Source organism: Mastigoproctus giganteus, chromosome 13, assembly GCF_048544385.1.
Source record: "Mastigoproctus giganteus isolate SK-2022 chromosome 13, ASM4854438v1, whole genome shotgun sequence".
Lineage (NCBI taxonomy): Eukaryota > Metazoa > Arthropoda > Arachnida > Uropygi > Thelyphonidae > Mastigoproctus > Mastigoproctus giganteus.
This window is the reverse complement of record NC_143587.1, coordinates 56,717,109-56,742,362: the sequence shown is the minus strand read 5'-3', so window position 1 is coordinate 56,742,362 and position 25,254 is coordinate 56,717,109. Positions and strand designations below refer to the sequence as shown.

Sequence of the window (25,254 nt, the reverse complement as noted above, 5' to 3'; positions counted from 1 at the left end):
TAGGTTTGTGTATTTCCTGATCTTTTCCTCATGGGTTTTCTGGAGATTGACAGTGTTGGGCACCACTATGTCAATCAGATAGGTAGCCTTTTCCCTCTTGTCGACAAAGATTATGTCCGGTCTGTTGTGCGGGATTGTCTTATCCGTTATTATTGGGCGGTCCCAGTACAGCTTGTGGATTGGGGTCTCTGGTACTGCCTGAGAATTGTACTTGTAATACAGTACACTTTCTTTGATCAGTTGGTATTTCCTTGCTAGCTTCTGATGTATTATCCTGGCTACCTAGTTGAAATCAATGGCAATGTCTGAGTGTACTCAGTCTGAGTGATCACGTTGCATCCTGCACTGATGTCTTGGATCGTTTCTGAGGCCGGCTGATATTATCCATATGTGTCATCTGACACTCCAGACTCCTTGGCAATGTTCTATAGTTTCTGGCGTTGATTATCTGGTCTTGAATGCCAAGCACAAATCCTTCAGTCTCGGGGAAGAGCGTCCCGCTCATGTGCCATGCACTGGAAGCCATTTTGTCTATGTGGTCTTCATGGAGGTCATTGTAGTGTCTTCTTTGCCCATCTTTCTAGCTTTGATTGTGTCGTCTGGGCAGGAGACTCCTCGCTTAGGTTGAGTGGGGTACGCCACTTGTCTATCTTCCTTATGGCCTGATAGAGTGCAGCTGCTGTGTTTTTTTTTTTTTTTTTTTTTTTTTTCTGGAAGTACACAATAGAGTGTAGGTAATCCAAACTAATTGGGAATGAGGGTTGTTTGGACTTGATTTGTTCAAATTTTAGCAATTATCAAAAATACTGTTCTGGAGACTACAAAAAAAAGATTTAGTAAGTTCAGAAATAAAAACACTAAGTTGTACTTACATATTTTTATTCATAGGTAACAAAACAAATGGAACTTTTGGCCACAAAAACACATATGTATAGGCCTTTAACAAAAATAATTACTTATTTTTTGCTGCATAATTTTCGAATTTCGTTTCTTTGCTACTAGATCTCTCTCTTTTCAGCAAGAGTAGTTCAGTTGGACAGCATTCAGTTTGTTGCTTATACCTGGCCCTCATGGGTAGCATAGTTAGTAGAATCACCATCCTCCCTCATGAATTTTATGGGCCTTTTTCAACAGCATGACTGAGTTAGCCTGCCTTTCTCCCAGAAATCTCGGGTTTTTTCATCCAGCAAACAGAAAATCAACCCAAAATACAATCTACAAACAGTATACCCTGAGCAATATGCCACATGTCACTGATGCAACTAAAACCCTCCTACAAGTTGAACCAAGCCATCGCAGTCTCTAGTGTGGCGAATGCCTTGGCATGTGTAGGCCATGTTGACATCATTTTCTTTGTTGTCTGTATCATTTTCAGAAGCACCAGTTTCTTTCATATTTACAGTTTAATTTTCATTTAAAACAGGCAACCCTGTAGAATCAGCATCATTTTCTGGCCATACCTTTGCATCGCCTTATCACAATCTTCAAACCCAGGGATTGACTAAAACAAGTTTATTATCTCATTCAGCATTTGTCCCTCATCTCCTTTAGTTTTTTTTTTTTTTATTTTATTTTTTATTTTTTATTATTATTATTATTTTTTTATTTTATTTTATTTTTTTATTTATTTATTTATTTAATATATTTTATTTTTCACCACGGGGAATTATTATAATTATTTATTTGTTTATTATTATTATTTTATTTTATTTATTTTTTTTATTTATTATTATTATTATTTTTTTTTAAATTTATTTTATTTTATTTTATTTATTTATTTATTTATTTTTTTTTTTGTCTTTTTTGCACCACGGGAAATACATTTTGTTTCTGTTTTTAGTTTATTTAATTTTTATTTTATTTATTTTTTTTTTCCCTCTCTGGAGTGGGCCCCCAGAGAAATCTGGCCCACCTTTTGGCAACATCAGGTGGTTCAGAGTCTCGTATCGAGACAGTATGTGCTCCATTGGGACTGGCCCACCTTCCCGTGGTGTGGACGAGTACCCAGAATCATCTATCCAGGTGACTGATGCTTCTGGGTAGCCAAGAGGCCAGAACAGAACAACAGAACACACACATAATACACACAAACCAACGTCACACACATCTGGCCCATTTGTAGTGATACTGTTCTTCACAGAGATACGAGGCGGAGTTGAACTCACGTTCTAGGAGCCGCCCTTTACAAAAACACATGTCCACATGTCCACATCTCCTTTAGTTTTGTGTGGTCGGGATCAGTGATTAAAGTAAAAATAAAAAACAAACTCATGTCATTACAAAGATCTATGTTGTTGGCCCTATTGCATGCCCCGAGGACGGTATCTACGGCTGCGCTACAGGTAATTGCTGGATCTATTCCTCTTGATCTCTACATTGCATATCGTGGAATGTTATATGCTATGAGAAAGGAAATCCCTGCTAATTATTTGGACATTTCCATCAACCTGGATGCCAGTGTTAAGGAGGAGAAACTTAGAATCTGGAATGAACTAATAGAGATTTGGAGGAATCGGTGGATTTCGTCGGAGGTGGGAGTAATAACTAGGAATATTATTCCTGCTGCGGACTTTGCTACTTCTAAAACAGTTTCGTCGTGGTTTTGTCCTTCAATGTTCACCAACTATGTGCTGACAGGACATGGGTCCTTTCGAGACAAATTATGTTTATGGGATCTGGAGCCAGATCCATGGTGTTCTTGTGGTGAGGCAGAAACTTGGCTGCATACACTGTTTCATTGCCCATTTTATAATGTTGAGAGGCGTCGTCTTTTCGAACTGATTCCCGACCTAGCTGAAAACAACATGCAGGAGTTTGTGAACGGAGTGTCTAATTTTCAGGCATTGCAGGTTTTTGCTGCTGCAGTGTTCTCTAAGAGATCAATTATAAGGAACCTATCAGAAAATGAACTGGCAGTGTATGTTGGGAGTTTTGCTTGATTGCATCTGGGCTTGGGAGCCTCAGACCTGGAAACTTTATGTCAATAGTATTTAAAATAATTAAACGCACTTGGCATAATACTTTAAGAGTTTAATATCTATATAATATCGGTGTTTAGATACACCATAGACACTCTTAAAAAAACTACAAAGTAGTTGTTGTGGGCATCATTTGCTCTTTCTCATATTGTGCTCTGCCTTCACGACGAGTTGCCATGATACTGCACTACCTCAAATAAGTAACGCTTCACTAATAGAGAAGACTATTGTTACTTATTCTCAGTGAGTACCACCACCCAGACATGTTTCAAGGCTATTGGCCTATCATCAGTGGGTGGGCAGGTACCCTAGTATTGCAGACATGACGACCCAGTTGAGAAGTTAATTACACAATATGAGAGATGCCAAAAGGTGTATAAGATAATATTTAAAATAATTAAATGCACTTGGCATAATACTTTAAGAGTTTAATATCTATATAATATCGGTGTTTAGATACACCACACTCTTAAAAAAACTACAAAGTAGTTGTTGTGGGCATCATTTGCCCTTTCTCATAAGAAAGGCCCACTGATGATAGGCCAATAGCCTTGAAACATGTCTGGGTGGTGGTACTCACTGAGAATAAGTAACAATAGTCTTCTCTATTAGTGAAGCGTTACTTATTTGAGGTAGTGCAGTATCATGGCAACTCGTCGTGAAGGCAGAGCACAATATGAGAAAGAGCAAATGATGCCCACAACAACTACTTTGTAGTTTTTTTAAGAGTGTCTATGGTGTATCTAAACACCGATATTATATAGTCAATAGTATTGCACTTTCTCTTTTGGGTGTAGAAACAGGTTAACGTTTCTAAGTGTTATTGTTAAGTTAATGTCATTCTAAGTGTATGTATTTGCTATTTACATGTAAATATTTGTATAATGTTGCTTTTGTCTCAACAAGTATACATTGTTCTTAGTTGGAATTTTTTTTTTTTTTTTTTTTCGCTGGCCTCCAAGTTTGGGAAGCCTTGGGGGCAGGATTGTTGGCACCTACCAGTATAGCACTACTTCCGGTAGGTGCGGGATTTGTGCATTACAGCACACTCCGAGAATGGTTGATCCAGGTGTTGGTTAATCCCTGGTGGCGAAATGGCCTGAAATAACACTCTTTTTCAGGCCTGTTTTGCAGACGTTCTGAGATTTTACAGGAGTAAAAGGTGGAGATGGGCTTATGTCTAGGAGCCACCCTTCTTATCAGGACACACACAATCAAATGTACAGAAAGACTACAGTATATATAAGAGAATGTATATAAAATCTGTATATAAATATTGTATATAAATGATTAATGTATATTAGAGAATGTATATACAGTTGTGTGTTAATAAAAAAAAAAAAAAAAAAATCTCCTTTAGTTTGATTCTGCTCATAAGTTTCTTCTACAATAGGCTAGTTTTTTCCATGCATTTTTTAATTTCTGCGCAGTGGGAGATTTCCACATGTATTAGCAGAAGGCTGTGATGCTTTCTGCTAAAAGTAAATAATGCAAGACTTGTTTTTTCTAGATTCCCTTCAACTTTTCGATCACTCCCTGGTCCATAGGTTGCAGGAATGTGGTAACGTTTGGTGGAATAAACATAACCCCGAATCTGTCGTACAATTTGTTTAATGTTCCACTGAAAGATATGATGGTGCATTGTATATAAGCAAGACCTTGCCCATTTTGCTTTCTCGTTCACAATACTTTTTTACATTCGGAATAAAATTGTTGGTAAGCCAATTGGTAAACAGTTCATCCATGCATTTTTTCCACTCTATAACTCACAGGGAGGCTTTATCGTTATTATTGGGTTTTAGGCACATCAGTGGCTAAGGCCATATGTTCTGTATATATTGTCTGTAATTGAGTGTGTTCTGGGATCGATTTTGTTTGCTGAATGATAAACCTAAGTTTCTGGGAGAATAAACCATGTTATCCTTGCCTGAGACTGACTAACTCAGCCATGTGAAAAAGGCCCATAAAAATTCCTCTCGTCATCGATGGTACTCGATGACAAACCCAGGTCTTTTCCACCCAGTGTAGGGAGGATGGCGATTCTACAAACTGTGCTACCCATGTGGGAACACTGGAAGGCAGGAGACATTTTTAAAACAACAGGGTTTTGATTTTCCTGTTGAAATCAATGACAAAGCATAAGTACTATTGACATTAGTGCAAACCACTGCAGTAAGTTGCTCTTTACTCATTTTGCATCGTTTCACAACAAGATGCAAAAGATTTTCATGACAGTGACTTTCAGTTTACTCCAATCTTGACAGCATTGCATACGTCATCTATGGAATATTCTTTACTTTCCATAAGATTGAAAAATTTTTTTAAAGGATTCCACTGCAGCAAAATCACAAGATAAAATTTCCCCTTCAATGTGAAGTTCTCTATTGCTGTGCCATTTTCTAGCCAGCCCATATTGCCTAGAAAATCTGAGGGACCATCTAATGCATTTTCACACAACAAAAGGCCATATATGAGTTCTTCTAATCTTCATCTGCATGAACCACAAATAGACAACATTGTTGGTGTCATGGACTCATTTGGTAGTATCATCATCCTCCCCACACCGGATGAAAAAAGAGTAAGTCCCGTCAATGAAGTGAGGAATTTTTATGGGCCTTTTTCACAACATGGTTGAGTTAGTAAGTCTCAGGTATAGGCAGCATAGTTTTTTGTCCAGCAAAGCAGAAAATCAACCAGAGAACATGAGCAATTTACAGACAGTATATAGGGAGCAATATAGCCTTAGTTGCTGATGCTCCCAAAACCTACCTACAGCAAAATTCAACAGCACCTTTGAGGGATGGGTCATTAGCTGTTCTCATAGTGGTTTTTTTTTTTTTTTTTTTGCACCATTATCTGAATAAAGTTTTGATGCGAACTTTAAAATTTTCTGTTATGGATGCCTTTCTAACCTCAAAAAATTTTGCTAATGAAGACCCACTTTCTCTCTTTGAAAGTCTGTTTAAAATCTCAATTTTCGATTCAATCATTAAAAATTTCTGCTTCCTTCAAAAACACAAAGGAGACCATACCTACAGTACAGTAAAATAAAACTGTAAATGTTCAGAATGCTGACATTATCGAGGCAGTATTAGGTGGGTCAGAAAACTGCTAGCTTGGGGGGGGATACACAGACTAAAAGGTTAACAGTGGCCGCAGGCAGAGGCAAAAGTGATTCTTGCACTGCTTCTATTAGAATGAGCAGCAGCCTGGAAAGCAAGGTAATGGAGATTTCCAGGACTGCTGGGAGTCATAGTGGAACAAGTAAATACATGGGCTGTGTTAGGGTAACTAAGGGTAGGAACAGGTGCAAGTATACTTGCATGTACACTAATGCTAGAAGTATAGTTAATAAATTTGATGAGCTTGAAGTGCTAGTCAAGACATCAAAGGCAGATATCGTTGGGATATCAGAGAAGTGGTGTCACACAGATATAAGCAATGCAGAATTGGAATTTGAGGAGTACAATGTGTACAGGAAGAATAGACAGGCCAGGAAGGGAGGAGGGGTTATGTTGTTAGTTAAGAAACACATAAAATCTATGGAAGTGCATTCAATTGATGTTGGTGGACAATGCAGTGTTGAGTCTGTTTGGTGTGAAATAAGCACTGGCAAACGAAAAATGAAAGTAGGTGTGTGTTATAGGCCTAATGAAACTGAGGAGTATAATGAGCAATTGTGCAGAGAAATAGAGTCGGCCAGTAAATCAGAATGTCTTATAATGGGGGATTTTAACTTTCCAGATATTAAACGGAACTTGTGTGTGTTGGTCACTCGCACACTAGCAAGACTTTTGTGGATTTATTGGATGACTGTTTTCTATAGCAACACGTTCAAGAGGCAACCAGAGGGAGTAATAATCTTTATCTGATTATCAGCAGTGATTATTCATGCCTTAAGAATTTGCAGATAAAGGAACCACTGGGTGACAGTGATGACAATGTATTGATGTGTGAATTACTTAAAGATGTAACTACCATCAAGGCTAAATGGAAGGGCTTTTGTTTTCGTAAAGGTGACTACAGTGGTCTCAGGCAGTTTTTAAATTCTGTAAAGTGGTATCAACTGATGAAGTTATCATCGTTGAATTCTAAATGGGAAGCCTTCAGGGACTTAATTTTGGAGGCTACTAGGCTTTTCATTCCAACTAAGAAATACTGTTCAAGGTTTAGGCCTAAATGGATGTCAGATGAATTAATGAGGCTCGTGGCAGAGAAGAAGAATGTATCAGATGCATATAAAGTATCAGGTGACACAGAAGTCTATGGCAGGTATAAACTAGTCTGTAATCAAGTCACAAAAGAGATTATGCAGGCGAAGGCAGATTACGAGAAATATTTGGCAAAGGATAAGGAAAAACAGCAAAAAGTTCTTTAGTTATGTAAACTCTAGAAGAAAAAGAATGAATCGAATTAGACCACTTAACATAGATGGGTTGACTATTGATGATCATGCTCAGGTAGCTGACAAACTGAATGAGTATTTTGCATCTACATTCACGTATGAAGTCATTCAAAAGTTTATCAAATGCTAACAGGGAGCTAAATGATTTTGTAATAACTGAGAGCAAAGTGGAGGAGAAATTGTTGAAGTTAAACATATGCCTTTAGCCAGTGGATGGGATCTATCCAGTTATATTAGAGGAGGCAGCAAAGGATGTAAGCAAACCCTTAGCCATAATTATAAGAGCTTCCTTGGACTCAGGGGAGGTCCCCATTGACTAAATTTGTGCAAAAGTATCACCAATTCACAAAGGGGGTTCAAAAGGTGACACAAGTAACTATAGACCTGTTAGTTTAACTTGTGTTCCGGAGAAAATAATGGAATCGCTGGTTAAAGAAGCATTGCAGGATCATCTAGACAAGACTGCGGTAATAGTTAAGACACAGCATGGGTTTGTTAAAGGGAGGTCTTGTCTGACCAATTTGATTGGATACTATGATGCGGTCACAAAGGAACTGAATGCCAAAAATAATTTTAATATAATATATTAAATACAAATTGGAGAGGTATGGCATTAAGAGTAAGCTGCTACAATGGATAAAGGGATGGTTGAGTGGGAGATGACAGACAGTGGTAATGAATGGACACTGCTCTTCGTGGACAAATGTTGTTAGTGGAGTTCCACAGGGTTCGGTGTTGGGCCCATTGTTGTTTTGTATATTTATCAATGATATTAATGAAGGTATATCATGTTTAATGTCAAAGTTTGCAGATGATACAAAGGTTGGCAGGGTTGTTAATGACAGTAAAGACAGTATGCTACTCCAACTGGATCTAGATAAGTTGGGAAAATGGGCTGAGAAGTGGCAATTGAAGTTTAACATTGACAAATGCAAAATACTGCATATGGGTAGCGATAACCAAACAGAAACATACCAACTCTGTGGTACTACAGGGAGGTGGAAAGTGAAAAAGACCTGGGGGTAATTGTGCAGTTAAATATGAAGTTCGCTGAGCAGTATAGATGGGATGCCAGGGCAGGTCATGGAGTCTTGTCAATGATATATAGGAATTTTGGTAACAGGGACAGGGAGATGATTATCCCATTATATAAGGCAATGGTCAGGCCACACCTAGAGTATTGTGTACAGGTTTCGAAGTCTCATTTGAGTTGCCAAATCGACACGAATACCGAAAGGACAGTTGGCAGTCCATGTATTATAAAGATTTTCTCAACGTGGTTCAAAAAAGGATGTCCACATGGGGTGGTCTGGCAGGGAGTTCAGCTTAAAGACATACTGTACATACAACTGTTTTTGTCAAAGTGACAGTTCATTGCTTTCACATACAGACTTGGCACAGGTGATGTTGTGAATGCACCAGAAGTAATACAAATGGCCTGATGGTGAATGGGGTCAAGCCAGTCAAGTACGCTATTTCTGACAGAAGAATATACCTGAGACCCCATAATCTAATTTTGAGCGTAAAAGTGCACGGTACAGATGAAGTAAAGTGCATCTGTCTGTATCCCAAAAAGTAGAAGAGAGAGAATGGAGAATGTTAAGCCCTCTCATGCACTTTCTGCATAGCTCACAAATCTGTTGCAGGAATGTCAGCTTTTTTAAAAAATATGAGTCCCAAGAATTTTGTCTCCGCTACTACTGGAATGGTTCTTTGTTCAAGGCTTAATTCAGGTTTGCGGTGAAGGTTATGCTTGCGACAAAAATGGACACAGTCTTCTCCGATGAGAACCTAAAACCATTAGTTATTGCCCAGGAGTTAAGATGGTCAATGGCTTGTTGCAGTTGTCTCTCAATGATCCTCATGTTGCATGATTGAATAAATATACTGGTCATCAATGTAGAGGGCACTGTTTACCATTGGAGGAAGTTTTTCAGTAATCAAGTTTACTTTAATGGCAAAAAGCGTAACACTTAAGATGGATCCTTGCAGTACCCCCTCTTCTTGGCAAAAGGGCCGAGAAAGGGTGGCTCTTACTTGAACTTGGAAAAGACAGCTGGATAAAAAGTTTTTAATAAAAACAGGAAGGTGACCTCTCGGACTGAGGTTATAAAGTTCTTTTAAAATACTAAATCTCCAAGTTGTGTCATATGCTTTTTCCATGTCAAAGTTTGATTGTTGTTTGGTTTTTAGGAGCATTAGCAACTAAGGCCATATTGCTCCGGGATATGTGGTGGTCATTCCCTGACCTTTCCGCATCCTCCGTATTTGGTGGTGATGGGCTCGAAACCCGGTCTAATCAAGAAGCGTGTGCTACGCACTGCTGCTCCTTTCCACCTGGCTACGGAGGCGCCTCCATGTCAAAGAAGATGAAGAAGATGGACAAAGTACAAAGTGTGTTAGTTGTCTGACGGTTTAAGAGTCTGACTAATTAGGAGGTACGGATATAGGAGTGGCAACTGCCTGGCCATTCTCTGCGGGTTTTTGTGAACTTAACAGGTAGCATGCGATGGGAATGAATGACTCTTTTGGTGGAATGGTTATTTTGGTCTGAGTTCCAATTCTAGAAGTCCACTGACAATAAATTGAAATTAAAAATCAAAATTACCTGAATATAAGTCCTAAAACCAACTATAAGAAACCCTTTAAATTTTCTTGAACCTCTACTCGTCTAAACACTAAAAAAAAACACAATCTACATAATCCAATCACTTAATAACAATTCTGTGCAGGTTTTTGTGAACTTAACAGGTAGCGTGCGATGGGAGTGAATGACTCTTTTGGTAGAATGGTCATTTCGGTCTGAGTTACAATGGAACATCTCCCTGCTACTTTCTGGGCATAGGTGGATTTGTTTATATTTATAGGTTTCACTGCTTTTCTTGCCTCCTGATAAGATATATTTAGCTTTGCCTTAAGTCGTTGAATTTCTTTTTCTTCTTTCCACCTCTGGCATGCTCACGAGTTGGTTTTGCAGCTGAATATGTTGTTTTGTGGTCCTTTGCACCACATCGAGCGCATGAAAGGACCCACGACAAGCCATCTGTGAGTGTCTGTGTTTCTGGAACTTTAAAGCACTGTAAAGGATTTGGGACATACGGAGGCACTGGACAGTTAATATAGCCAGTTGTTGTTATTTGGTTTTTAGGAGCATTAGCAACTGAGGCCATATTGCTCCGGGAATATGCGGTGGTCATTCCCTGACCTTTCCGTATCCTCCGTATTTGGTGGTCACGGGCTCGAACCCCGGTCTAATCAAGAAGCGTGTGCTACGCACTGCTGCTCCTGCCCACCTAGCTACGGAGGCACCAAAAATATAGCCAGCTTTGATGTCATTAGAAGAGGGCGAATTAAATGTTAAGATGATATTTCTGGTGGGAAAAAGTTTCTCATCCCTACACAACATGAATATACGTTTAACAGCTGTCACTCCTTGGGGTTTTAATTCAGAACAGGTTTTCTCTTCAGTTACATCCATAAGATCCCTTTCAGCAATGAATGTCAGGGAGTGTCAGAGTTCTATATCAGAGTCATGTTGGGAAGAGTCGAAATGCTATATCAGAGTCATGTTGGGAAGAGTTGAAATGCTATATCAGAGTCATGTTGGGAAGAGTCGAAATGCTATATCAGAGTAGCTAGATCAGAGTGCTATATTGTGGGAGATCTAGCACGGAGGAGCTGTTCTGAATGTCTGTTACTTTTGGTTTCTACAAGTATGTCACCTGTTTGACAGCCTTAGGAGAACCTGCCAACCATTCTGGATAAAGAAGGGAGACATTTTTCCTATGGGATTCTCACTAGTTGAGTGAATTATCGGGAACCAAGGTGTTGGGCCTGATATGTCTCTGGGTCAACGGTAAAGTTTTCAGTTATGGACTGGGTTGGGGGACCCAGAAGAAATTAGTTTATTAGGATTCATGGAGATTTTGTTTTGGTTCATTGTCCAGGCTCACCACAACATGGAGCCCAAAGGGATGCCAACTGCCTGGCAAGCAATAAATGTGCTCGTTAGTGGGATGGCAGGGCTACCCAGACACCATACCCCACCATATATATATACATACATATATTAACAAATTCATCTTATGCATGCCTGCAGGGCCGATGCCCATATGCACTAGTTCTCAAGGTCAAAAGACCATGTATACAGCCTTTGATTTAAAATTATGTATTCGTAACAAGTTAAATAATAACAAATAAAATGGAATAATCACAATAAATTTTTCTAAAATGTCCAATTAATTCTTGGTTCAATATTGATAAAATTTCACATAATATGCATTATAAAAACGGTGACCCAGTATATTAGCCGGTCGACACTGATAGTATTTGTGTTATCCAGTGCCGTCGGCTGCCATTCCTATACCTTGTGAAGAAATGCCTCTACTATCATCATTTAACAACATGGCACTCCTTTTAAAAACATTAACAAAAGTCGAGAAACATTTAAAAGACACTTTACTTACAAACAAATCCGGCAAGGTATCCAAATCCAAATGAAAGGTCTCCCGTTCAAGTCTGCTGCGCAGATCTTCATAACGCGGACAACAGAGCATGACATGAAGGCCAGTCTCCATCACCTCATAAAAGCAAAAGCCAGAAGGGACCAAATTAGACTGACTCAGTCTAGACATTAAGCCATGCAAACTCAGCAGGAATCTTAACCACAATCTTAACTTCCAATTCACCATCATTATGGAGGGAATAAAGGCATAGGTCTCCCTGCCTTTGTCAGAGTCCTTCCATCTAATTTGCCAAACATTTATTAACTCATCATGTATCCTCTGCCTCTCGGCTGCAAGTAAGAAGTGGAAGTGTGGTTTTTTTTTTTTTTTTTTGGCTAATGCTGCATAAGCTTGCTTTCTTGCATCAAATGCCTCTACTAATGCTAATGATAAACCTACCCCCCAGGCATGATCGAATACCTAAACATTATTCGAATACCTAAACTCTCTGTGGTGATGTCTCTTCTAAGAAACTATCTCAAGCCCACACGGATTACGAATAAATCCACGGGAATTTTCCCAGATATTGCATTCGGAGCATCAGTAGAGACAGTACCTAGAAGAGCAAATCTTTGGGCAGACATTAAGTGCTTTTTAATTACAACATTTGTCACTTTATGATACCAAGCTCTAGCAGCATATATGATAATGGGGAAAAATACACACTCAAATAACACATTTAATGATCATCGTCTGATTCCCCATTTCACCCTCATTACTCTGCGGAGCTTGGCATAAAAGATTTTAATTTTTTGTTTAAAATATATGACATGTTTTGTAAAAAAACAAACACTCTTCCAGATAAACACCAAAGAATCTGATAGAATACACATTCCTCAGAATCACCTCCACTACAAACAATGGGATTCCTCATCCTGCTTAGCCTTCCCTTTAGCAAACCATGAATTGTCAAAACTAATAGAGTGAGCTTATCTGTGTAAAGATCAAACCCCCCCCCCCAAACACTTCCTAGTTCATTTCACAAATATACGTGGTCTCAATTCTAATCTCAATGATGTCCATTTCCACTTGCAGTCTGCCAAACCCCATTTACTTTTTCTGACAGAATTTCAGTTATCGGTTGATTCAACTACTGCTCATCTCAGTTGCCCAAATTATTCACTGTATGATTCCTTTTGCCTCAAAGGTGGTATTTGTGCATGTGTCCATTCCGATATTCCCTGTCAGAGACTTGGTAATTTGGAATCTCCTCTCTTCAATCTTCTCTCACTTAAAATCTCTCTACCTCACTGTTTCAAATTCATCAGTTGTCTCTACCGTTCTCCCAACTCCACTAATCACTTGGAGCTCTTTCACTTCCTCTCTTTGCAACTTGACTTTCTCCAGTCCAACTTTCCTAACAGTGAGATAATTTTCCTTGGTGACTTTAATAATCACAACTCCAGTTGGCTTCAATTTTCAAGTTACACAGACCCAGCTTGTCGAGATGCTGAGGCTTTTGCAATTGCTAATGACCTTGCACAGATCGTTAATTTACCTACAAGGATACCAGACAATCCTAACCATACACCCAACACATTTGATCTTTTTCTCAGAAACAACCCTTCTAAGTACATGGTCGAAGTGAGTGATACTTTAGGCACCTCAGATCACAACTTGGTAATTGTCTCTTCACCAATAGAGCCTTTATCTCACGGCTGTTCCCAACCTCGTATTGTTTGGCATTACAAGAAGGCAAAATGGGATGACCTGCGAGATTTCTTTTCCTTGGTAAGATTACTGTTTCAAAACTCCTGATGTCAATGTTTGCTCAGATCATGTCAGTGAAATTACTCATGTAGGAATATAAATCCACACTGCACTTTAAATTCTCATCCTTTATCTAAACCTTGGTTTTCCAATAAATGTGCTAAGGCTGTTCAAGAAAAGAACGTTGCACATCGTAATTGGCTTGTTTCCAATTCTTCAGTTTCACTTTCTACCTACACCAAAGCTTGTATCAATTGTAAAGCAGTTATTAATCAGTCCAAACTAGATTTTGAGCAGGCTGAGTATAAAACTTGCTTCTTGCCCTAATGGTAGTCGAGCATTCTGGTCTCTTGCCAAAGCTATTGGCCACAACTTTTGCCCATCTCTGCTCCCACCTCTGTCAAAACCAGAAGTTTTCACTTCAGCCAAGGATAAAGCAGACCTGTTAGCATCCCATTTTTCTTCCACCTCATGTATTAATGATCTTGGTAACACCTCCGATCATTCCCAACATGATCCATTCAATGCATCATGTGGTCTTCCACCAAAAGGATGTCACAAGGATTTTGACGAATCTTGATGCTTAGAAAGCTCCAGGTCCTGATCGTATTTCTCCACTTGTTCTCAAAACCTGTGCTCCTGAACTTACTCCTGTTCTTTGCTGCCTTTTTTCACTTTCTTATTCCAAAGGCATTTTTCCTTCTGCTTGGAAATTTACTAATATCCAGCCAGTTCCTAAAAAGGATGACAAATCCCTCCCATCCAATTATCGTCCCACTGCAATTACTTCTGCTCTTTCCAAAGTAATCGAGAAATCAATTAACCGCCAACTCAAACTACCTGGAAACCTTCCGTCTGATCAACAATCGCCAGTATGGATTCTGTCGGTGTCGATCCACTGGTGATATTCTGGCTTATGTTACTCATTTAAGGACAAATTCAATGGAAAAGTTCGGCGAAACAGAAGCAGTTGCTCTTGATATCTCAAAGGCTTTTGATCGTGTTTGGCATAATGGTCTTCTAAACAAGCTGCCATCTATTCCATTGACTGGAAATCCAATCCATAGTTTTGCCGTGATAGAACATTACATTCCACTTTACATTTTGAGAAACCTTGTACTCCTCAATCAGTTCCAACTTCTCAAATATCCGCTACCAATTCCTTAAATGCCGATCTCCAGGTAATTCTCCAGTGGGGCAAAGACAACTTACTTGATTTCTATCATTCTAAAACTCAGTCTTCTCTTATATCTCCCAAAAAGGATTCTTCTGCTCCTATGCTTATCTTTGGTGACACTCCGATTTCTAGGCAAAATGATAAATCTCTTTTGGGGATTACCCTAACTTCTAATCTCTCTTGGCACAAGCACTTCTGGGCATAGGTGGGTTTGTTTATATTTATAGGTTTCACTGCTTTTCTTGCCTCCTGATTAGTTATGTTCAGCCCTGCCTTAAGACATCGAATTTCTTTTTGTTCTTTCCACCTCTGGCATGCTCATGAGTAAGCTGGGTGTTCTCTGTGGCAGTTAATGCAGGTTGGTTTTGCAGCTGAACATGATGTTGTTTCGTGGCCCTTTGCACCACATAGAATGCATGCAAGGACTCCATGACAAGTCATCTTTGAGTGTCCGTGGTTCTGGCACTGTAAAGAATTTGGGAAATACGGATGCACTGGACAGTTAATATAGCCAGGCTTTAATGTCATTAGGAGACGGTGAATTAAATGTCAAGATGATATTTCTGGTGGGAACAAGTTTCCCATCCCTACACATGAATTCAGAACAGATTTTCTCTTAATTTCATTCATAAGATGCCATTCAGCAATGACAACCACAGGATGAGTTGTGTCTTGTGGGGGTGATAGTGATGAGCATTCCCCTAACTGATGTAACACAGAGGAGCTGCTCTGAATGTCTGTCACTTCTGGTTTCTGCAAATATGTCGCCCAAGTGAAGCTGTTTGACAGACTTGGACAGCCTGCCAACCCTTCCAAACCCTTCTGGATAAAGAAGGGTGGCATTTTTCCTATAGGCTTCTCACTGGTTGAGTGAATTAACAGGTAGCATGGTGTTGGACCTGATATGACTTCAGTTTTCTGTCTTTTAGCCGAGGTGACATTACTTGGGTCAACAGTCAGGTTTTCAGTTAGAGACCTGGTTGGGGCTCCAGAAGAAATTAGCTTATAAGAATTCATGGAGATTTTTTTTTATTCAGTGTCCGGGCTCCCCACCCATTACAGAGCCCAAAGGGACACCCACTACCCGGCAAGCAATAAATGTGATTGGGAGTGGAATGCCAGGGCTAAAAAGACACCATAACTGCACCGCCACCAGCCTGAATCCTGTCTCTCAGACCATGAGGGTAAGGGCATGGCATTGACATGGCTGACCCTTGCAGGCAAATCCACTAACCGACTGATCCTAACCAGGCCATTCAAGATTGCCCGTCTTGTCGAAGCAGGGGCCAAAGTGGTGTACTGAAACTGGGCTGCTACCACCAGGATCCCCCTTTTCAAGTTTCCACATGTCGCAAAGCACAGCAAACATGCCAGATTCCTATGATGATAGCCTGGAACCTAGGCTGTGGGCACTGGATCCCAGTGATGCTAATCTGGATGCCCAGCAGCATCACTGGGGGGGGGGGGGGTCCCCTCACCACATACAGGTGTCCACATCGAGGGCTATTTAAGGGTTTAAGCTGTGTGGACAGAATAAAAGAAGCAGAATTGCTGAAATATTTATTCACCCTATCTTCCTGACTCAGGGTTAATAAACATGTCTAATAATAACTATACTTCTATGCAATTATATAGAAGACTACGAAATCAAGTTAATATCATTCTTATATCAATAGTATAACAACAGAGGCTATATCATTGTTATATCGATACAGTTGCAATGGTGGCAAACTACTACTTTAGTTTTTAAGCAATTTTTAAACCCAAGTAAATGGCAAATTAACCAACTTCATCAGATAAATAAAAGTAATAAGAATGCTATTAATTTTAACAAAAATCAATAAATTTTAGGTTATAAAAAAAAAAGTCAAATTAGCAGCTCCCAAAAGTAATCTGTTCATATTCCTGACGGCACTTGTCTATATAAAGCACCAGCAACTGTTCTTATTGCAAAAAGTGAAAAACATTGATTAATAATCAGATCATTTATTAATAATAATTCATCAAACATTGCTTACTTAAAATGTATCCTTACTTAAGGATACATTTTCAGCTAACTTAATTAAAACAGAAAAATAATATAGTAAATCATTTACTGATAAACAAAATGAAGAGTAAGACATTAAATAATGAGGGTAATAAAATTTTCAGTGATTACATATGGAATACATGTAGATTTCCTTAGAAAACCATATAATTTTAAAAGATCATACCTTAATAATATGACAAACAAGAACATCATATCTTTGATGAGATATTCGATGTTTACTTAGCACTTTATGAACCATAGGTATAAATATTTGATATTTCTTTCCCATTTGGACTATTACAGAACACAGTGTGTCCATAGCAACCTAAAAATAAATTATATTTAAACATAAGAAACAGCTAAAGATATAATGAAGTATACACAAAAGATTTATATATATATATATAAAACGTCTAATTCAGTACCTGTACCAATGGAGAGGCTGAACCAAGAATAAAGTGGGTTTCAAAAGCTAATGGCACTAGTTAGCATAAACAGGCGAAGTTTTTATGGCTCCAGCAAATAGAGAAGTTTTTAGCATTAGCATTAGTAGAGGCATATGATGCAAGAAAGCAAGCTTATTCAGCATCAGCCAAAAAAAAAAAAAAAAAAACCACTCCCATTTCACCCATCTGTTCGTTCGAAATACCTGTCCAGTTGAGCTTTAAATTTGTTTAGGCTATCAACTTCTACAACAAGTGATGGAAGTCAGTTCCACCAACCAACCACCCGCTGGCCAAAGGCAAATTTCCGCACATCTATCCAACATCCGTCCTTCCTCAATTTGAATTTATGCCCTCTGAGGTGATTATTCTGAGCAAGATGAAGAATCCCATTGGCATTGAGCATGCTCAAACCATTCAAAGCCTTATACACCTCTTTGCTTTTTTATTGACTTACATCGGCATATTAATTTATTTTTTAGAGTTGCTTTATATTCCTAGTAACAATACTTGAGTTTAAATTGAATTTAGATAGAGATTTTGTAGGTTATTACTTAGTATCGGTAAGGGTATCAAGTCCACGTATGAACAGGTTTTGCAGCTCCCGCGAACGCAGGAGATAATGCAAAACCTATAAAGTACCGTTCACTATACCGATATGTAGTAAGCGTCGGTCATTGTGAATTGAATTTTAATTCTATTAAACTAATTCTGATTAGTGAAAATAGGAGGAATATTAACCACACACTATAAAAGTAAATATTTTCCACAGGCTATAAAAGTGTAAATTAAGTACAAATTTACACTTTAATACCTTACCAATTAAAAAATTAAATGATACATGAAAATCGGAAGAATATTTTCCACAGGTTAGCAAAATAAAAATAAATTTACGCTTACGTGCATAGCTTAATTAATAAGTACTGTAATATGTACATATTGACTAGTTGATATTTCTGTTCAATAACATTTGTGGATGGGGATTAAAATTTAAAACAGTAAAAAAGATAAGCAATCAATAACAAAGAACATGGCACACAACCAAATCGCAAGTAACACGATGCGTGCAAGTGAGAACGGCATAACAAGTTATGAAGCTTAAAAAATAGGAATGAAGAGAAGATTCTGAAAACTTATTTTTTTATAAGATTGAAGATTTCATGGAAGTGTAAACATGTTTCACCATAACAACGTGAAAACCCACAGAATGTCGGTATTCTCACAAATTCAATAAGATCGATTTTATTATCCGTTTATAAATTGCACTAACAGAAAAGCCCACTAAACCAGAAACTGCTAATTGTTTTATGGTTGTGACCTCCAGAAATACAACCAGACATAAGGTAGGTATAAGGTATGTTCGTGTCAGATGGCACCTGGCATTTCTCCCATCTCCGTGTGTTTTCGCTATATCGAGGACAGTACACTGTCAAGCCAGAGACTTGAAAGTGTGTGAGCCATGTCTGTGTAGTGTGATGTGTTATGCCCATTGTTTGTCTGGCTTATTGGCCGCCAGGCCCCTAGTGGGGCCCGATGTTGCCCATACCTCGTCACGTGGAGGCTATTTGGGTGTGTCCAGTATCACAAGTTGCTCTGGCAGGTCCTGCCACCTAGTTTCCTGGGATTTCAGTGGCTAGGATCTAAAAACAAATTTACGCGTTTGACATTAATGCTTAATGGGATTGCTGTTAGGAAATCGCTGGTTGAGATTGAAAGCTAGAGAGATGTGTTAAAAGGCCTAATAAGTTGGGCAAAATTTTGATGTTATTAAATTTAGACATGTGAGACCTATACACTAGATAAAAGATAAGTGTTAGTTGTCTTAGAGATTTACATGAAACCGCTAGAATTTAGACGTTGATTAGAATTTGGCGGCATTTTTAAGGGGTGTGCTCGGTCAGTTTAGTGAGAGAGGGGGGAGACTGAAGACTGGGGGGAAAACAGATAGAAGAATAGGGACGACAGAGTAGGCATCCCCAAAGAGGTCAGTGGAGATGAGCTCCACCAGGTGAAGTATGGGGAAGGCAGGGAGGGGAGAAGACAGAGACCTGTCTCCTCCCTCCCCTGCCTTGGGATGGGATTTTAAAGGGAACCAAGTTAGAGTACCCAGTTCAGATTGCCAATGGTGTGTGTGTTGGCAGCAAAGCTGCAGTAATATGACTGGACAATGTGGTATGGTTGGAGCCAATTGCAGGGTAATGTCAAGTGCTGTGGTCTCCTACCCTGATTAAACAGCATGTTGTCCCACTTAAGCAAAATAAACCCTGGCTATTTTTTTGGATTGGGTTCTGTTCTTTAAGATTTGTCCCAAATAAACAACTGCCCCGATTAACTGGTGGCCCAAATAACAGGAATCCACTGTACTATTTGAAGTATTTATATAGTTTGCAACATAGTATATTGCAAATACCATTTTAAGGTTTTGCATTACTTAAAATAGCAGTTTTCAGTCATCAAGAACATATAATTATCCAATATTTGCATTTAACAAGGGAAAACTACCATTGAAATTCATCAGGAAGTGTCAAAAGTTTGTCTTGACAGTGTTATTTAGGTGAAAAATATGCATAGCTGGGTGCAAATGTTTTTTGAAGGACAGAAGTCTGGTGAGAATGAAACTCATCAAGCAATAACTCGAATGAGTCATTCTGATGCCAACATCCATCAGGTAGAGAAAATTGGTCTGGATAACAACAGATCAATGGTGGGTGGTATTACAACAGCTACAGGTATTTCTACTGGTTCTCTGAATACCATTCTTTATGCAGATCTCAGAATGAGCATGGCAGAGAATAGCAGAGAATGCTGCTATTGAACCCACCTGAATCAGTCAGGTGGGTTCAATAGCAGCATTCTCTGGAACAAAAAGACATTTCTATCAAACTGTAACGTTTGTTTTTTCTCCTTGATTGTAAAGATGGGTTGGACATGGATTCCACTTTAAGTCTTCTAACAAAGAGGATTAACGGTGGTATCCATGTTCACAGGCCGACCACTACAGGGTGCACCGGACTGAGCCTATTGGTAGCACTATAGGAGGCTTCCAGAGCAGCTAGTGTATAATCTTGATGCCTCTACTCTGACAGATAAATTTCATTACTTCAAACAACATCCTCCCCATCTTTTTTTATTACTCAATACATCGTGAATAGTCAAACTAACAAAACGAATTTATCTGTGAAAAGATCTAAATAACAGAGCACTTCCTCATTCGTTTCACAAATATCGTCTCAGTTCCAATTTGAGCAATTCCTGTTTACAAGTGTAAACGTAGTCTGCCAAACCCATGTACTTTTTTCTGACAGAATCCCAATTATTGGTTGATTTAACCACTGCTCATCTCAGTTGTCCTAATTATTCACTGTATGATACCTTTTGCTTTAAAGGTGGTTGTGCATACATCCACTTTTATATTCCCTGTTCAGAGACTTAGTAATTTGGAATACCCCCATTTCAATCTTCTCTGGCTTAAAATATCTCTATCCCTTTCTGTCAAATTCATCTGTTGCCTCTATAGTTCTCCCAACTCTGCTAATCACTTGGAACTCGTTGACTTCTTTCTTTGAAACTTGACTTTCTCCAATCAAATTTTCCTTGCTGATTTTAATGTTCACAACTCCAGGTGACTTCTAATCACACACACCCAGCTGTTCAAGATGCCGAGGCTTTTGCAATTACTGATGACCTCATGCAGATTGTTCCTTTATCAACCAGAATACCACACAATCCTAACCGTACAGCCAACGCTCTTGATCTTTTTCTCACAAACAACCCTTCCAAGTACAGATAGCCCTCGATTTACGCCAGGTTAGGATCCTGGGGGGAAAGGCGCAAATGGAACCCATTATACTATGGAGTCAATGCGAAATCACAGGGTTAGGTTCCGAGCACCAAAAATTTTACCTACCCTTTTCAATACTGGTATATTTAAAGCAAAGAAATAAACTTTTTTAATCAAAAAAAGTTTTTAACCTTTATAAATATAATAAGTACGTGCATGTAAATAAAAAATAAATTAATACATACATAAAACATTTTGACAGTGGCGTAAAGTCAAAGTTTTAGTTTGCTCTTGAGAATCCTGGTTGAGGATCTTCTGTTGACGGCCCTGGTTGATGATGTTCTGTTGATGGCCCCTGGTTGAGAAGACTGCCTTTTTTTTTGAAGAAAGGATCAAGTGTTGATTGCCTGGATTCCTTCCTCCTCTCTTTAAGAATTTCAAAATACAGGCTCAGGGTTGATATGACACCCCTTTTAACTGTGGCACACCTCTCCCAGTCGTGATCAATGTCACAGAGCTCATTAGTGAGGGACTCTACACTTGCAGGATCTGTTGTAAATCACTGGTCTTCGTGGTCTGCATTTGAAAGAGTCTCTGATGACTCTTCAAGAGCTCAGTTACATCTTCAACTGTAACTTCTTCTAACCCTGCCTCTTGTGCCAGTCTGCTGATGTCTTCTACAACATTCTGTTGTGGCTTGAATCCTCCGAAGTCATGCATGAGATCTGGGAGAAGTTTACGTCACACTCCATTTAAACAATTGACAGTCACTTCTTGCCAGGCTGTGTTAATGTGACTGATGCCCCTTTAAGACATCAAACGACCTCCAATATTCTCTGATGGTAATATTGGACACATCAAAACTTTCACCATTTCTGTAAATGTTGGCCGCAGGTAATAAGCTTTAAACGCGACTATTACCCCCTGGTCCATGGGTTGTGAAACTGTTCTTGTATTAGGGGGCATGTAGACAACATTAACTTTAAGAGGCATTCTGACTTCACCCAGATTTGTAGGATGTCCAAAGGCACTGCCCAAAAGAAGACTAGCCTTGGTTGGTAAATTTTTTTTATTACAGAATTTGAGAAGAGCAGGGCAAAAATAATTGGTGTACCAATTCAAAAAAACATCCGGTGTCACCCAAGCATTCTTGTTTGACTTCTAGTACAGAGGCAACATTGCTTTGTTTAAACCTTTCATAATGTGGTGTTTCTGAATGGTACACCAACATTGGCTTCAGTTTTAAATTGCCTGACACAGTTGCTCCCAACAAAAGTGTCAGCTTGTCTTTTGATGCTTTAAATCCAGGAGCCGAATTTTCTTCATCGGCAATGAAGGTTCTTGACGGCAACTTTTCCAATAAAGACCCGTTTCATCAACATTGAAGATGAGATCTAAAGGGTAATCACCCTCCTGTACAATGGCCTGAATGGAATGTGGTAGCTGCCTCAACATCTGCACTTGCTGACTCGCCAGTAATTTTTAAACTTCTGCATTTGGTTCTTGCTTTAAATCTCATGAACCATCCCTTGCTAGGCCTAAACGGAAGTCAGATGAACTAATTAGACATGTGGTAAAGAAGGAAAATGCATGGAATACATATAAATTAACAGGTGACATGCAAGCCTATGGTAGATATAAGCTGGTCTGTAACCAAGTCACAAAGTAGATTAGGCTGACAAAGGCAGACGGCGAGAAATCTTTGGGAAAGGATGCAAAGAATTTTTTACTTATCTAAACTCTAGAAGGAAGGGGATGAATCAGATAGGTCCACTTGATTGGTCAACTGTTGATGATCCTGCTCAGGTAGCTAACAAACTAAATGAATATTATGCATCTACATTCACACATGAGGAGTTATTTTGGGAGGGAAATGCCAGAGGTGTATTAAACTCTGGCAGTAAGCTAGATAATCTTATAATAACTGAGAGTAAAGTGGAGGAGAAATTGTTGAAGATAAACATAAGAAAGGCAGGGGTGGATGGAATCTATCTAGTTATATTAAAGGAGACAGTAAAGGAAGTAAGAAAACCCTTAGCGATAATTATGAGAGCTTCTTTGGCCTCAGGGGAGGTACCCATGGAATGGAGATGTGCAAATGTGACCCCAATCCACAAAGGAGGATAAAAGGGAGACAGGTAATTACAGACCTGTTAGTTTAACTTTTGTTCCAGGGAAATTATCAGAGGCACTGGCTATAGATGCATTGCAGGATCATCAAGGCAAGACTTCGGTTATAGCTCAGACACAAAATGGGTTTGTTAAGGGGAAGTCTTGTCTGACCAATTTGATTGGATACTATGATGTAGTCGCAAAGGAACTGGATGCAAAGAATAATTTTGATATCATATATTTGGATCTTAGAAAGGCTTTTGATACTGTTGCACATAGAAGACTGCTGCACAAATTGGAGCAGTGTGGCACTGAAAGCAAATTGCTGCTATGTATAAAGGGATGGTTGAGTGGGAGCAGACAGAGAGTGGTAATCAATGGACACTGCTCTTCTTGTACTAATGTTATTAGTGGAGTCCCCCAGGGTTCAGTGTTGGTGCATTGTTGTTTTCTGTATTCATTAATGATACTGATGATGGTATATCAGGCTTAATGTCCAAGTTTGCAGACGATATGAAGGTCAGCAGGGTTGTTAATGACACTAATGACAGTATGCTGCTGAAACAGGATCTAGAAAAGTTGAGTAGATGGGCTGAGAGGTGGCAACTGAAATTTAACATTGATTGACAAATGTTAAGTACTGCCTATGGCAAGCAGTAACCCCAGAGTAACGTATCAATTGTGTGGTACTACACTGACAGTGGTAGAGAGTGAAAAGGACCTAGGGGTAATTATGCAGGCAGATATAAAGTTTTCTGAGCAGTGCAGATGGTCTGCAAGAGTAGCTCATGGTGTCTTGTCAATGATATACAGGAATTTTTCAAGAAGGGATAAGGTGGTGATTATCTCCTTGTATAAGGCAATGGTCAGGCCACACCTTGAGTACTGTATACATGGAGGCCTCATTTTAAGAAGGATGCAGAGCTGTTGGAACGAGTACAGACAAGGGCAACAAGATTAGTGAATGGAACAAAAGGTTGCTCTTAAGAAGATAGGCTTAAATTTTGAAAATTAGTGTCTTGAGACCAGGTACCTGTGATGTGATCTGATTGAGGTGTATAAAGCCTTGAATAGTTTGAACATGCTCAATGCCGATGGTATTCTTCCTCTTTCTGAGAATAATCGCCTGAGAGGGCATAAATTCAAATTGAGGAAAGACAGTTCTGGATATTTGTGCGGAAGTTTGCCTTTAGCCAGAAGTTGGTTGATTGCTGGAATAAACTTCCATCTGTCGTTGTAGAAGTTGATAGCTTAAATAGATTCAAGGCAGAACTTGACAAACATTTGAAGCAAGTGGATGGGTGAAATTAGGTTTTTTTTTTTTTTTTTTTTGGCTGATGCTATATAAGCTTGCTTTCTTGTATCATGCACCTTTGCTAATGCTAATGCTAGCCAAAAATATTTCATTGCACTGACCTTCTTTCTTCTTTAACTCTTCAAAAATTGATTTAGCCATTTCAGTTATTACAGCTTGTGTCAAGGGAATGTTTTTTTTTTGGTTCAAATCTTCAACCCAGAGTGTCAGCAATTGCTCCATTTTTTCCAAAAGCTTATTTCTGCTGTAACTAACTTGTGTAGCACTTACTTTTGTAGCACTTTAAATCGATTGTTTTATTTCTTCAGCATTCTCCATAATTCTAATAACAGTGGATGGAGGCATATTCATAGCCCTACACACCATAGGGTGGCTTTCACCAACTTCCATCCTCCGAATAACCTCCATCATATTTTCCACGCTTTCATTCTCACTAGTATTCATTGAACTTCTTTTACCAGACATGGCGTATTTTTATTCTAATTTAATTAAAAACTTAATAACACGACTGGCAAAAACTGCACACGGCTATCACAATTGGCAAAAGCTTTGAATCCTGTCGATGACGCGAGGAACTTTAATGGGCTTTTTTCACTCTGTGGCTGAGTTAGTCAGTCTCAGGCGTAGACAGCAAGGTTTCCCCCCAGAAACTGGGGTTTTTTGTCCAGCAAAACAGGCAAATCGACTACAGAACACACGCAATTAACAGACACAAGACACACTGCACGGCAGATGAATTTAATTATCCGGGTGGCCTAAAAATGATAGTTTTTTTTGGTTTGGCAAAAGCTGCACACTG

The 25,254-nt window shown here is 39.0% G+C and overlaps 1 protein-coding gene across 1 annotated transcript in view; it reads right to left on the bottom strand.

The window, feature by feature from the left end:
• Positions 1–25,254, bottom strand: part of mTor (serine/threonine-protein kinase Tor) — a 704,297-nt gene that overhangs the window by 333,902 nt on the left and 345,141 nt on the right. The window contains exon 26 of the mRNA XM_090387576.1: positions 16,989–17,129. Within this exon, the coding sequence (XP_090243702.1) occupies positions 16,989–17,129 (141 nt within the window). The remainder of the gene's footprint in view (positions 1–16,988; positions 17,130–25,254) is intronic.